General features: G+C 40.8%; 1 protein-coding gene across 2 annotated transcripts in view; it reads right to left on the reverse strand.

The window, feature by feature from the left end:
* The window catches only part of camkk1a (calcium/calmodulin-dependent protein kinase kinase 1, alpha a), a 66,649-nt gene that overhangs the window by 27,283 nt on the left and 24,643 nt on the right, over positions 1-14,723 (reverse strand). For both annotated transcript variants that reach the window (XM_028030712.1, XM_028030713.1), the window contains exons 2-6: positions 11,194-11,610; positions 5,914-5,961; positions 4,282-4,335; positions 985-1,036; positions 278-411 (exon numbers count right to left, since the gene is read on the reverse strand). In XM_028030712.1, the coding sequence (XP_027886513.1) occupies positions 278-411; positions 985-1,036; positions 4,282-4,335; positions 5,914-5,961; positions 11,194-11,526 (621 nt within the window). In that variant the 5' untranslated portion in view covers positions 11,527-11,610. The remainder of the gene's footprint in view (positions 1-277; positions 412-984; positions 1,037-4,281; positions 4,336-5,913; positions 5,962-11,193; positions 11,611-14,723) is intronic.

Consider the following 14,723-nt stretch of genomic DNA (forward strand, 5'->3'; position numbering starts at 1 on the left):
TAATGACTTAATTATTCTATTCAGGTGTGGTGCAGCAGAGGCACATCTAAAAGTTGCAGGACAGCGGCCCTTGAGGACTGGAGTTTGAGACCCCTGGTTTAACCGGACAGCACGTCCGTGTAAAAGCACTCGGCAATAAAAATAAACAACAACAACGACTATCTTGTGTTCTTTGTAACAATGAATCCAAGCCATTGACAATGCCTTCCAGTACAAAAAAATCCTTATGAAACAAAGACAAGTGAAGCAACCAATTACAAAAGCAGAAAATTCATACCTCCACCAGCTTGACAATGTTGACATGGTCTAGTTTTTTAAGAATGGCAATCTCTTGGTAAACTCTTTCCAAGGGTCCTAAGACTTTAGGCTGCTCTCCTTGGGCTGCCTTGGGTCCTCTTGGGGGAGGGCGACCTGCAGAGCACCACACACTCCGGATTACACACGGTCCAACTTTATTGTCAAACATTTAGTTTACAAATCCTTAAAGCTACAGTATGTAACTTTCATTTTTAAAAAAAAAAAAAAACAACAGTTTTACCCATTTGTTAAAACTGACACCATGTCTTGACAGACAGATAATCTGTGAAAAGATCAATCTACTCCACCTGAGCGACTACTGCTGCCTGATCAAAAACAACCAATCAGAGCCAGGAGAGTCTTAGCACTGTCAATCAACCTCTTGTACTCGCTACTACTGTGCTAATGCTGGAAGAACAACTTACCATTACAGAGAAGTCGTTCATCCACTGTCATTAGTGATCTTGCTAACTAACCTAGTGTTCCCAAGGCTAGTTAGCAGCCAAGCCTTGCGCTAGTTAGCAATGGGAGCACTGAGAAGTTAGACGAGCTCAATTTTTTCACATTATCTGTCTCATACCTTACTGTCACAACATAGTGACAGTTTAAACAAATATCTAAAAGATAATTTTTTTTTTTTTTTTTTAGAAAAGTTACATACTGCAGATTTAAATGGAACTAACTCACGTGGAAAACCACACTGCTTCATTAACCTCTTCTTGGACAACACCTTCATGGCCTAGGACAGAAAGAAGTCTGATCAAACAGCATGACCACATATCCAGGAATACGTCATAAGCTCTACAAAAACAGAAAAGACAGATGTATAAAAAGCAGCGGAGGGGGAAAAAAAAGAAGACATTTTTAATTAGATGAAACTGCATAACAAAATCTTTAACTACTAAGGGTGTTCTACTGCGGATTTCAGCCGAGTTGCAGCACAAACCAACATCAAAGTGCAGAACATAAAAATTTTAGGGATATATCTGCTACTCTCCTTTGCAACAGGCCGGAGAAGTCTACAGCCCCTGAATTTTTAATACAAAACCAGCATTTACTAGCTTCCAAAGAGAGCCGTGTGTGAGCGTTTTCCCTAAAAATATATACAAAAATTGATAAAACAGCTGAAAAAGAAAAATGTAATTATTGCAAATCTTTAAGAAAGAAAGAAAGAAAAACAACACTGGCACATTCGTCAGCACATGCTGCCATAGTGACTTGGTGATTTTATTGTCAGCTCATCGGAAAGGTGGAACGTGTTCCAATTCGATAACACAAAGCGTGATGCTCAAGGGTCGCTCAACGGCCTCTGCGGTCGTCATGGCTATGACTGTGCAGAAAGCAGCTTCGGCAGGAAGGCAGCCCCCTCGCCTCTACATGGTTTCCATGGCGCGCCGCCTGCGTTCCTCATGAACATCCTCTTAAAAATAAAACATTGTCCGTCTCAATTCCTGAATCAAATCTGTCTGCACTGGGAGGAGAGGCTCATCATCACCAATATGAGACAGAAGTTTTCCAACAAAAATGCGAAAACATGATTAAATGTAATCTTTCTGTAGCTTAATATCAACCACAGGCTAAGGAGGTAATGTGAGTGGATTTTGGCTTCGATCAAAGCCTGGGAGCAAGTCGAATATGCATGAAGGGTCCAGTGTGATTATCCAATTACTTCCTCATTAAGCAGAAGATGTCTCCATCAATCACATGTGTAGACTAGATTAGGCTAGGCTAGACAAATGAGATACAGAGAAATGAAAGAAGCAATCTTTACTGAGCTAAACAGAACTCCCATGGGGGGGTTGTAAGATGTGTGTATTAATAAAGGCAGAAACTACAGAAGCCCTTTGCTAACAAGATACACAGCTTATTTACTCAGTCAAAATGGAAGTATTCAGTCACTTAGACAGTGCAACTTCTTTGTAAAGGTAATTTATAACCTCACTTGGATGTTGTTTGTAACACCAGGAGTGAGCTGTAGATAGCTCTAGTGAATAGCAGCAGCTGAAAAACTCACTTTTCAACTAACTTCAGCTTTTACTGACTAGAAGAAGAGCATCAGCATAATATTGAGCCAGAGTGACCAGTGATGGCAAATTTACCGTCTCATCATGGAGGTTATGTTTTACAGATACAAAGCCAGCTTTTTCTTGTAAAGGCGTGGCATGGTGTTGTGCAATTCAACGGTACAAATGATAACCGGAACCACTGGCGTGTGAATTGTCCCCCTCACATCATCGGCTAACAGCAGAAACCTGAACGCCACAGCTGTTAATTGCTGAGAACTGACAATATTCGCAGGTGTTGACAGACCCAGAAATCTGTTGGGTTTTTTTCGTCCTGTGAGAAAACCACTCACTTTGTTTTAGCTGAACAAATTGCCGTTTCTCAGAAGGACACTCCTAAGCATTTTATAGATTTCTTACAATATCTTATAACTAAATGCCATCGCGGATATAAGAATAAACTTCCATCCTGTTGAATTGGCAACATTTTCCAAGACATCCAGTTTTGACCCATTCTGTTGTTGAGTTTGAAAGCCCTTCAACTCAAAGCTCCTTCTCTCAACTAAAATGCTCTATTTGTGCCATTAATTCCCACAGTTGGATGCTGTTATGCTGCTTAAGAAAAGGGAATGATAAAATTAAAGGAAAGCGACTTTTTTTTAATTTGTAAGTGAGATTTATAGTTTTCACTTTTTTCCCCCCTCGACCTTCTTTTGGAAGCAAAGCAATCCTCAGGAAACGAGTTAAGACGCAGTAGTGTGCCTCATCATTTACTTGTCTTAGAGTACAGTTTCTGAAGGCCACAATGTTAGCCTTGTGGTCAAGTTTATACTATATTGTGCATGTTTTTGATCATGCCTGAAAGAAAACGCTGATGTACTGGCCCAAAAGAGATTTACATATTAGTTGCACTAACGTGAAAATCTGGAAAAGCAGACAGAGTAAAATATCACACCAGTTGTTCCTGCTTTTGCAGTTGGGGGTTTTTTCACCCACATATGGGTAAAATCCAGCTCTCGTCACGACGAGCTGCTGCAGGTCTGAGCAGCTCTGTCGTATCGTAATCACAATCAGGAGTCAAAGTTTGTAGAATAAAGATCTTTTTATGCCCTTTGGTTCAGGGCTCGCGCATGCCTTTACATAACCGCTCGGCGGCCGACACTTCTTGCGTGTTTATAAGCTTGAATTTTTATACTGAAAACCGTTCAGCCGTGAGCTTCCACTGGCTGCAGTTCAAAAGTACTTCTTAAATCCATCCAGAGTTGGCAGCTTAAGAAGACGTAACTCACCGAGAGGCTTTCATTGTTGCTGCTGCACAGGACAGCTTAGCTATGTTAAGGCATCAGACGGCTTACATCTGCAGATCGCTTTGCTTTCCAAGGGAACACATTACCTTGACGGAAATGTCGAAAAATGACCTTGCACTGCTGCCTCGTATGCATTTTATTTTTGTTGTTTTTTTGTTGACTGACCTCAGAGCAGCAGGTGTACAAAGCATAAGTAGCAAGGATATTTGAAGAAAGAAAAAAAAATACATACATACATATATATATATATATATATATATATACGCTGATGTACTGGCCCAAAAGAGATTTACATATTAGTTGCACTAACGTGAAAATCTGGAAAAGCAGACAGAGTAAAATATCACACCAGTTGTTCCTGCTTTTGCAGTTGGGGGTTTTTTCACCCACATATGGGTAAAATCCAGCTCTCTTATATATATATATATATATATATATATATATATAAAGATGCACTTCAACTGCCACCAGCTTTTATTTTAGGTTCAATACAAGGGACAGCCAAAGGAAATAAAACTCAATGCTAGGCAACGGGATAAAAAAAGAAGAAAAAAACCCCAAACACAATCGATACCAGCGGTCTTCTGTCAACAACTAAAGGTGAAGGTTTGATGACGACCACAAAGCAAGCGGTCCGTCTACGAAGCCTTTCTGAGACACAAAACCAGACTTACATAATGTTTGTTGTCATCTTCGTTGTAGGCGAGCTTGACCACGCCATAGGAGCCCTACAAAATAACAACAAAAAAACTCATTAAATACGGACCTATACAAAGGGGACATGCAGCAATCGTTCCTTGAGCTCCACATTTCTTTTAAACCCATGAGAGAGACTGCTGATATTTCTAAAGCATCACGTCAGAGAGCAGACGGTAGCACCGTACTGACAGAATGTTTACAAGGCAGCGCGGCTCATATTCAGAAACCACATTTTTATTCTTTGGCAGCTCAGAATAAGCTCATCCCACACAGACGAACACGCCAACACACACACAAAAGAAACATGTCCTTTTCTGACATGTTTCCTTCTCAAGAAACATGTCAGCATGTTTTTTTAGCAGGTTTGATGCGTTTGAAATTTGCTACAAATTATTTGAAAAGTAAATGACCGTCTGAGATATTTCCATCAAAAGCACCAAAACAGATTTCTAGAAGCTTCGAGCATCTAAAAAAAAACAACCTCTTGCATTGGCGAGGTCCTGCTTTTATTCGCCGTGATTATGAAGCGTGCTGAAAGCAAATTACCTAAATGTCCCTGAAAAAGAAAATGCACAATTTATGTTTGTTAGAAATTACTTAGGGGAATTAATGCAAGCAGTGAGATACTAACAAAATAAATGTCGTGCTTTATTGTGATAGCAGAATAAATGCAACAGTTGGTTGGCTGAAAATTTTATTTCAGCATTAAACTTATGTTGCTCCAATTAGCAGACAATACGCCTCCACAAAAAAAAAACATAACGCACAACCCTATGCAACATCTTCATGAGATTGTTAAACAATCTGAAAGAATCGCCAAAAACTTTTTGAAGGAAGAAACTTGAATAAGATAGATTAAAACCAAATTTAATTTCCCTTTGGGATTATTAAAGATTTGTTTTAATTGAAATGAATTGAAAAGGAGAAAATAAAAAGAACTTGTAAGTTTATATCACGAAAGCACAGCCCTAAAAGTTGGTACAAACTTTTTAAGAACTGAGAAATGCATTCTCTCTGCTTTCGAATTTCTTATGAAGTATTAAATATAATGGCAAGAATGAAATGTGTTCTTTTTGTGGCCACTTCGACAAAAACTACTTCTTTGTACTTTGTGCGACAGACGTCGTTTTTACATGAGGCATCTGACAGACCGTCAGATGTAAACAAAACGTACATTTTTGCAAACAATAAAGTTAGTGTTATGAATCAAAGGCAACTCTAAACTGGCGGGTTTTAGCCTCGATTTAAAGAAACTCATTGTTTCTGAGTCTTTCCCCCACACATCATACACCCGGTATAAATCTTGAAGTGACCGGGTTATTTTGGGTCTAAAGACTAAAGCTTCAAACTTTAGCTCTGACCCTCTTTCTGTTGCCTGTGACTCATACAACCCTGTTCAGTATGTGGCTTGAAAGGTTTTCCAGGAGAAAAAAAATGAAAAGAAAAAATAATCTGCACACTCACTCTCTTAGGCAGCGATTTTATTGTACGAAATGATTGTATATTGAAAATGTCGGTTTTTAGCTGAATTTAAAGAACAGTCTTTGTGGCGCTTCTTATGTTTTTAAGGGTTGACATTTTTGAAAGAGAAAAAAAACCAACTTCACCTTTCCAATCTCACTCTTCAGTTTATACTGGTTCAGCTGGATACAATCCTGGAAGGATGACAAAAGATGGAGAGTTAATTATTAGCGTTATCATCCTTTGCAGTTATTATTTGCAGCATTTCAACCAAAGGAAAAAATATATATATATACTGTATATATTCATTGGTACAGAAGAAAGAAAAAAACACACATTCCCTCTGGGTGAGTGTGTCTCCACGTGCCCTGCAAGTCATTTACTTCTGAGACGCAGGAAATGATGCAGTCTGTAGTTTCTGTTTACTGTCTGCAAATCCATTAGGGTGCTACTGCTTAAATGGCTGATTTGCAGCTCCATAGCAACCGCCGTACCAGCACGGAGTCAGCCAGGGCTGCGGCAGCGCAGAGCAGACCACAGCGGGACACAAGGGGACGAGGAAGAGGGAGGAAGAAGAGGAGGCGAGAGGAAAGGTGAGGGTCTGGTGGTGGTGGTGGTGGGGAGGGAGGATATTTTGTCAAGAGGCTAGTGCTGAGAGTGCAGGACTGCACGGTAATGAGCAGAAAGTGAGCAGGGGATTTCTGACTGAAGAAGGAAGAGGTGGAACTGTAGAGAGACGGGGCTGAAAGCGGCTTTCTGGTTTCAGCCGGGGGCCTAGCCTGGAGCGTTGTTTACATGAAGGATGGAAGGTGAGCGCAGAACTCAAAATACTCATTATTTGGACATGGAGCCAGCAGGCAGCGTAGCTTGTCTCGTAAGAATGTCAAATTTAGATGGATTGCTAATCTGGCTATTACCTTCTTATGCAATTCCGCTCAATTCAAATTTCACTTCACAGCCCAATCTGGGTTTTCTCCCATTCACTTGGATTCCTCTGGTAGAATTTCAACGGGACCGATCAGCGAACAGAAGACGTTATAAAAAACAACGCTTTAGAAATGACGCTTTAGAAATGTAGTTTGATTGTAGTTTTAGCGATGGCAGCAGAAGAAGTGAACCAAGATGGCCGTTTTTGGCCACGTTTCCAAATATTGAGCTAACATTAACAGCTGTTCGGCTCAAGACTTCTCTGTTCGCAGAATGTGGCGCCGAACAAACAGAAATAATGACATGTTGACAACCGTCAACATCCATGTAAATTTTCATACACACAAAAAAACATTTAAGGACTTTCGACGATGGTGTCTTTCAAAAACTTTCCAGGACCTTTAACTGTCTCTTCTTTTTTTTTCAAATTCACAAGCTGTCAAGAATGTAAAGGACTCATGAAACTGTATGTAGTTTGCTATGACTGTATGGCTGCGAATATAGCACAGGAGTGAAAACAGGATATATAAGCACCTTATAACAGCACTGCTTTGATTGGTTGAGGAGAGATGAACAAGAATATAAAAAGTAGGAGAAAAAGGTGGAGGGGAGTTGTAGACATGGTGCTTCACTTAATACTCAGACAAACCATTCAGAAAGCCTCAAGTACATCTGACACATTAAAACGCTTCTCACAAAAATCCAACTCTAGTGCTGGAATGAGTCGCTGGGGATTTTTCCATCTTTTCTTTAATGTCAGACAATCTCTTTACTTTAACACTGAAGCCCCACATGACTCACGGGAAGCATGCTTCGCAAGAGCTTTCCACATTTTGTCGCGTTTAAAACAGAAATCCTCCATGTATTTCATTAGGATTTTATGTTATACACCAACACAAAGTGGTGCTTAATAGTGAATATTAAGGAAACCAATATTCTGTTTTAACACTGTTTAAATATTAAAAGGACTCACTTTTTAGCCCGCCTCTATTCATATGATTTATTTCAGTCTGGAGAGACTCAGGCGGAGAAAAACAGCGATTAAAAGGGTTTATTGACATGAGTGAATTAAAGTTCTTTGGTGCTCGGACCCTGGCGGAAGACATTTTGTTGTGAAATGCAATAAGCTTAGATGAGCATTTCCAATGCTGACTAGGAATGTCTTCCTGTACACTGTTGATGGAGGTCGGAGAAAGATGGAGGCCCGGAGAGCCAAGAGCATGGAGATGGAGAAGGGGTGGAGGTGGGTAATTTTTAATTTTTTTTCTCCGAAGAGTTTTTGCGGCGCTAGTGGCTCGTATTTTTTCGACAGTAGGCAGACAGGAAGGAGGGTGAGGAGAGGGGGGAAGACATGCGGCAAAGGTCGTCGGGACCGGGAGTCGAACCCGCGACGTCCGCGACGAGGACTAAGGCCTCCAAACGTGGGGCGTGCTAACCCCCTGCGCCACCACAGCACGCCCCGTGTAATTTTAATCTGCTATAAACACAGCGCCTACTCCATGTTGCTCTGATTAAATGTTCAAGAATATTTTAAGGCATGTTTTATGGATTAACGATGTGCCCGATTGTGCTAATGTGCAGATTTTCTGCAGCTGGTTGTACCAGCCCTGCTGTTGGAGCTTCAAAAAATATGACAAAAAGATGAATCTGTGTTTGACATTTAAGTCTAGTGAGAGTAAAACTATTTCTTCCATGGTCAGAATGAAATAAAAACTGCAGCACTGTCACATCTGGAGCGGGAAGCAGATTTATCACCGTTTAAATCAATGCTTGCTGTACAAACGCAACAAACTCGCCTTCTATATGGATGGCGCTATACTGTAAAAAAAAATCTGTAAAAATGCCTGTTTGTTTAGTAAACAGTGGATTTGTCATATTAGTGAATCTACAGCTGGATTTCTTCTTTTGTTGTGACAATGTCACGGGGTGACTTAAGTGGCTCAGACCTCTTAATTTGTTTCCGGTCTGTCTTGTGCTCCCACAGCCATAACCACGTTCGGCACATTACAGTCTATCTGTTCCCGCAGCCCTGGATTAATCTCCTATTTCCTCTGGATTATCTTAATCCCAACTTTAATCCACTGAACAGCAAAGTTATTGTGTTTGAATTTGAACCCAGTTCCCTTTGTGGCAGGAAATGATGTGTAGACCGTGTTTACAAAGCTGGGTAAAAAAAAAGAAATCAGCAGTTAGGTAAGAGATGTTAGCATCTTTCTTCAGATGGCATTATGTGGGATTATCTAAAGATTTCTTCTGTTTTTAAGAAGAGCTGAGACACAGGCAAATCATTTAGACCTTCTCTTACAACAAATAAAAACATTAAGCACCTTTTTAAAGCTATTAAGCTAACCACATATTCCCCTCAGGTTCCAAGAAAAAAAAATGGCGTAATCGCTGTTTGCGCAGACAGGAAGTGTTGTCGCCTTCCTCTGTAAAGTGTCATTTTTGCAAATCCAGTGAGAGAACTAAAATATAACCCGGTTCTTCATAAAGTCTTAGTAAGAGGAGGACGGGAAGGGACACGATGACAGCTCTGCTCATCTGTGGCAGCAGTCTGTTAAATTCAGAGGGCTTCCACATCCTGGCAGATCTTATGCATTTTTAATGTTCACGCCGAATTGAAAAATGCAAGAGGATGATGGATATGCAGGAGACTCCTAGTGCCAGATGATACCCCTTCTACATTACACGTGTAACCAGCTACTACTCTCCATATGCTACACATGATATATCCCGCTGCCAAACACTTGAATAAACAGCTTTTAACAAATATATATTTTTTTGGTTTCTAACCAGACGTTATCTTAACGGCTTGTCGATGCTAACACAGATAATTAGCAAAACAACGGTTTTCTTGTTCCTTTTTCTCATCCAAACCGGATATATGAAAATTATTAGAAGAAATTATGTAACTGCCTACGTGGTGCAATCCCACTATCACATCTTCCACTATAAACCATAGTCTGAATCACCTGCTTTTTATTGATTTGTCGCCTCTACTCTTTGTCCTGACTCTGGCCTAGTACACACACCTGGGAACACAAGTACATATCAACGCATTTTGAACTTTCATAAACACAAAAACGTATTACTTAATATCACTAAAACAAAAATGTCCAAACCAAAGAGTGAGGAAAAAAATGTTTGTGTATTTTTACTTAGTAAGCGTCTGGTTTCTATTGTAATCAGGTTCCACTTGGAATAAGTGGAACTTTGAACCTGTTTGTACGACTGGATTGAATTTCTTCGTAAATGCCTTGAGACAATCTCTAAGGATCAGCGAAGGTTTGTTTTTGCCTTGTCGCGCTGCAGTCAGCTGTCGGCTGGCACCAAGTACCGGTCTGGTTCTGGGGAGCAGGGAGGTGAGATCACATATAGGAGCTCATTTATCAGGTCGTTATACAGGAAAGCTGTGAGCTGATTTCAGGGATTAGATTTATCCATTTCATTAAAAGAAGTGTCGAAACTCCAATAACTGTCCGCTGTATTTAAAATGCATTCACAGCTATTTGACTAAAAAAAAAAAAAAAGCTCAGTAAGCAGCTGTATAACAGCTCGAGTGCACTCACAATGTGTCAAGTAGCTGTGGCTGTTTGGATCGTGCACATCCTGCTCCGTTATGAACGCAACACTGGGTTTGTCATTTCACTTTGTTGAAACGGTGAAAAACAGGTGAGAGGAAAGGATTCAGGTCAAGTTCTGACTCTGAATGTTAAAGGGGCAGAATTATATATTTACATCACATTCACACTGCCATTTTATAGCACAATCAAGTAAAACTTAGCTTCTGTTGTGTATATCAATATATATATATATATATAAAAAATAAAATTGACTAATGTAATGTTTCAATTGTTGATTTTCTGTTTTTAAGATGTAAAACACTTTGAACTACCTTGTTGCTGAAATGTACTATACAAATAGAATTTGATTTGATCTAATTTTTGATTCGCAATTGAACGCCTTAAAATTGGGCCTCTGTCACTTTAAGAAGCTCCTGCTCTTTCCGACACACCGCCTTCAGGAAGTCATCACAACATTGTTCCTCTATTAACACTTTAACAGCATTCTTAGCGTTTCAGTGAGAAGCAGTGTTTTATATAATGAGTTCAGCAAACGCACAGTTCCACCAGTTGTTTGCTATCTGCTGCTGCCACAAGTTTGAAGGAGCTGAGTGGGGGCGGAGCTGTGGGGGTGGGCTGCTCGGCTGGAAACTCCAACTCCAAGGAGGAGCTTTGTCGAAAGCCGGTGCGTTTTCCACAGCTGGATGGTTGCCACAGGAGATTAAAGGATTCCTCAAGCATTCATAAAAGAGTCAAAGCAACACTCAAGGTTTGTTTTGGACTAACATTATAACCTGGTGCGATGATCAAAAAGTGAATTTTACATAATACTGCCCCTTTAAGTAAAACCAAAAAAGAGAAACCTTGTGTCTGACGTCGACCTGTACCATCCCTCAGAGGTTTCTATTCAGATAAACAGAAAAGTAAAAGCCTCACCTGAGAGTCTGATATGGACACCCGTTTCGACTCCACCGTGGGCCTGCGAGCCCCTCGAGGGGAGATGTGTGTGTAACCTCCCTCTGACCCCGTCGACAGATAGGTGCCCCTCTCCTGAAGGGACAGCTTCCTGCCGGACAGGTGAGGTCGCAGCACCTGGACCCTCTTGCCTTGAATGCCCTCCTGCTGAGCCTTTCCGTTCTTCACGCCGTTGGCAGACGAGCCTTCGGGGTCTTTCGTCGTCATGGCGGCCATGATGTCGGTGAGACTGCTCGTCTGTTTGGAGGAGTTGGGGTCCAGCCTCTCGCAGCCCGGGTCACTGCTCATCGCCATGGCGTCCAGAGGGGGGTGATCGTGTACCAAGAAGCACCAGGCAGCATCAATGTGACCTGGGCCAGCCTGCGGTCCTCAGCTGAACTGGAATCAAATAGGAAATAAAATATGGTAAGGGTTTGAGCTGGGCGATAAATTGATTCAATTGATAAATAAAAATGTTTGTTTTAAATGTTGGAAAATCTGGATGATTTTTTTATACAAATGCAAGCCATAGTTTAGAGTGATGTTGGTACGCCCAAGGCCGCCATCTTTGTTTGATAAGCTTATTTTACAACTTTTATTTATTTGGACTTTGAATTCAGGTCAACTCTACGACAGAACATTAGGGGCAGGCTACAACTTTTTTATTTATTTCAAGAATAAAGTCATAATGGTACAAAAAATGTTTTTTATAATATTACAAAAATGTTTTTTGTACATTGACTCTAGTGTCATTATTTCAACACTAGAGTCCAAATAATGACAATGATGCAAAAGATTAAAGTTGTAAATTTATGAAAACAAAAAAAATGGAAAATGAGAAATGGCGTTTTACAAGTTTTACAGTAAAGAAAATACAAAATTTTCTACGACATCAACATCATACAATGGTGTATTAGGGCCATTGTAGATTTAAAACGAAAAAAAAAGACAAAACAGGAGTACCGGTAATACATTTTTCACAAGGATTTTAAAAGTCAAAAATTTGTTAGAAAAGACTCCAAAATTTTGAGATTAATAGAAATTTTTGAGGAAAAAAAACTTGGAAATTGCGTGAACCACACAGACCGAGCTGCTTGTGTCAGATCATGATAACTCTATCCAAGCTTTCTGCTTCTGGTAAAATTATAGCTGTATTCTGTTATTATAAATACTTAAAGAAAAATTCTCATAGCATGGTCTTAATACCCGCAGAAGGGATGATAGGAGTAAAAGCCACTTTCTAAAAATATTTTCATTCATTTGTCATTTCTTTAAGTTAGTAGAAAAAGCGCAAGAAAAAAATTTATTCGATAAAATATGCCGTTTGTATATGAATAAGTGCAAGAGATCTGCACCTGCAGGAATGACTCAAATCTCAAAAACAAGTTTGTATACATTTACAAAATTACCGATTCATTTAAAACGCTCTTCTAAAATGCCTCGGTGCCCGTTGGTACCAAACTGTTCACACAACTAAAGCTCAACAAGTAAAGCTGATCGAAGCACCAACGCAAACCAGAGGCTGGAGTTTAATTAAGCGGTCTGATGCAAATAGGAAATGTCATCTTCTTGTGTATGTGGGTGGCCTGGTGGGTCAAGTTTCTTACTGTAGACATGTGCTCATTAATTCAAACAAATGTCAGAAATAATAAAAGCAACCCCTTTCATTGAAAAGCTGATTACACGTTATGCCTTCGGTCATGACCCACTGTACCCCTGTGAAATACACACAAAGCCAGACTGACATGAAGCTTAAATTTGGCTGAATAACCAAAAATTTGTTAAGTGCGTTCTAGCCTTTCATATATAAAGAAAAAGATGTCAGAGGGGGGAAAAAAGTAGTAAAACTCTCTCCAACATCTGCTTCAGGTTTTGGAGGACAGAAGTCTCTGTTACCTACGTAAGCTTCTAGAAAAGAAACCCAAAAGTGAGACAGGGAGGCTGAATGCAAGGTCACCTTGGAGGTGTTCGGGAAGTGGGCCATGTTGCAGAATGCTATTCCTGAAGTGTGTCAGAAAGGTACAGTCACACACAGCAGTGATGTGCTCCTGGATCTCAAGGTGGTTTGCAATTCTTCATCCACCTGACTGTCTTTTCTACACTCACTGGCGATATGAATCAATTGCCAATTGTGATTAGTTTTATCACAATATTACGTTGTTACACTATTGTGATGACAATAAGAGTGACAAGAACTATTATTTACTTCTTTTTTTAGGTGATTATATGGCTGTGAACGTATGACAGCAGTAACAGCCTCACAAACACACGTGTCTCTCGGAAAACATTCTCATTTGTAAAGCGCTTCACAAAAAGAAGTATGATTTGTATCACTACATTGCATTTAATATTTTCACATTTATTTGATATTTATTAATACTCTCATTGAACAAACAGTTTAGAAAATAGCACAAAATTTGACAAAATGAACAGTTCTCTCTTTTTTTTTAAAATATGAAATTTATCATGAAGGCGATAAATTAAATTTTTGATCATGACAAGAAATTTATTCCGATAAAGGACAAGTGATACTAACCAATTTTATTATTATTTTATTTTATTTTATTAGGTACATTTAAACTAATATTTACACAAATGCTCACTAAAACTTGATAAAAGGTTGGAAAATGTTATCAAAAATATAAATAAATTGATTAAAGCATGTTCCATCAGGACTTATGCTGCTTTGTGTAGTTTAGGGCTGCTTGATAGTGGGAAAAAAGAACATTACGATATTTTCATAAACTAGTTTATTTCGTCTTATGATCTTGCAACACTCCTCCATGGGCTGCCACCTTATCGTGGTGGAGGGGTTTGAGTGCCCCAATGATCCTAGGAGCTATGCTGTCTGGGGCTTCATGCCCCTGGTAGGGTCACCCAAGGCAGACAGGTCCCAGGTGAGGGACCAGACAAAGTGCAGCCTGAAGACCCCAATGATGAGTAAAAACATTGGACTTGGTGTTCCCTCGCCCGGACGCGGGTCACCGGGGCCCCACTCTGGAGCCAGGCCTGGAGGGGGGGCACGATGGCGAGCGTCTGGTGGCCGGGCTTTTACCCATGGAGCCCGGCCGGGCTCAGCCCGAAGAGGAAACATGGGCCCCCCCTCCCACGGGCCCACCACCCGTGGGAGGGGCCATAGGGATCGGGTGCACTGTGTGATGGGTGGCGGCCAAGGGAGGGGACCCTGGCGGTCCGATCCTCGGTTGCAGAAACTGGCTCTTGGGACGTGGAATGTCACCTCTCTGGTGGGGAAGGAGCCGGAGCTAGTGCGTGAGGTCGAGAGGTTCCGGCTAGAAATAGTCGGTCTCACCTCGACGCATGGCTCTGGTTCTGGAACCAGTCTCCTTGAGAGGGGCTGGACATACTTCCACTCTGGAGTTGCCCAGGGAGAGAGACGTCGGGCAGGAGTGGGCATACTTGTTGCTCCCCATCTCGGCGCCTGTACGTTGGGGTTCACCCCGGTGAACGAGAGGGTAGCATCCCTCCGCCTACGGGTGGGGGGACAGGTTCTG

The sequence above is a fragment of the Xiphophorus couchianus genome, chromosome 11 (genome assembly GCF_001444195.1).
Source record: "Xiphophorus couchianus chromosome 11, X_couchianus-1.0, whole genome shotgun sequence".
Taxonomy (NCBI): domain Eukaryota; kingdom Metazoa; phylum Chordata; class Actinopteri; order Cyprinodontiformes; family Poeciliidae; genus Xiphophorus; species Xiphophorus couchianus.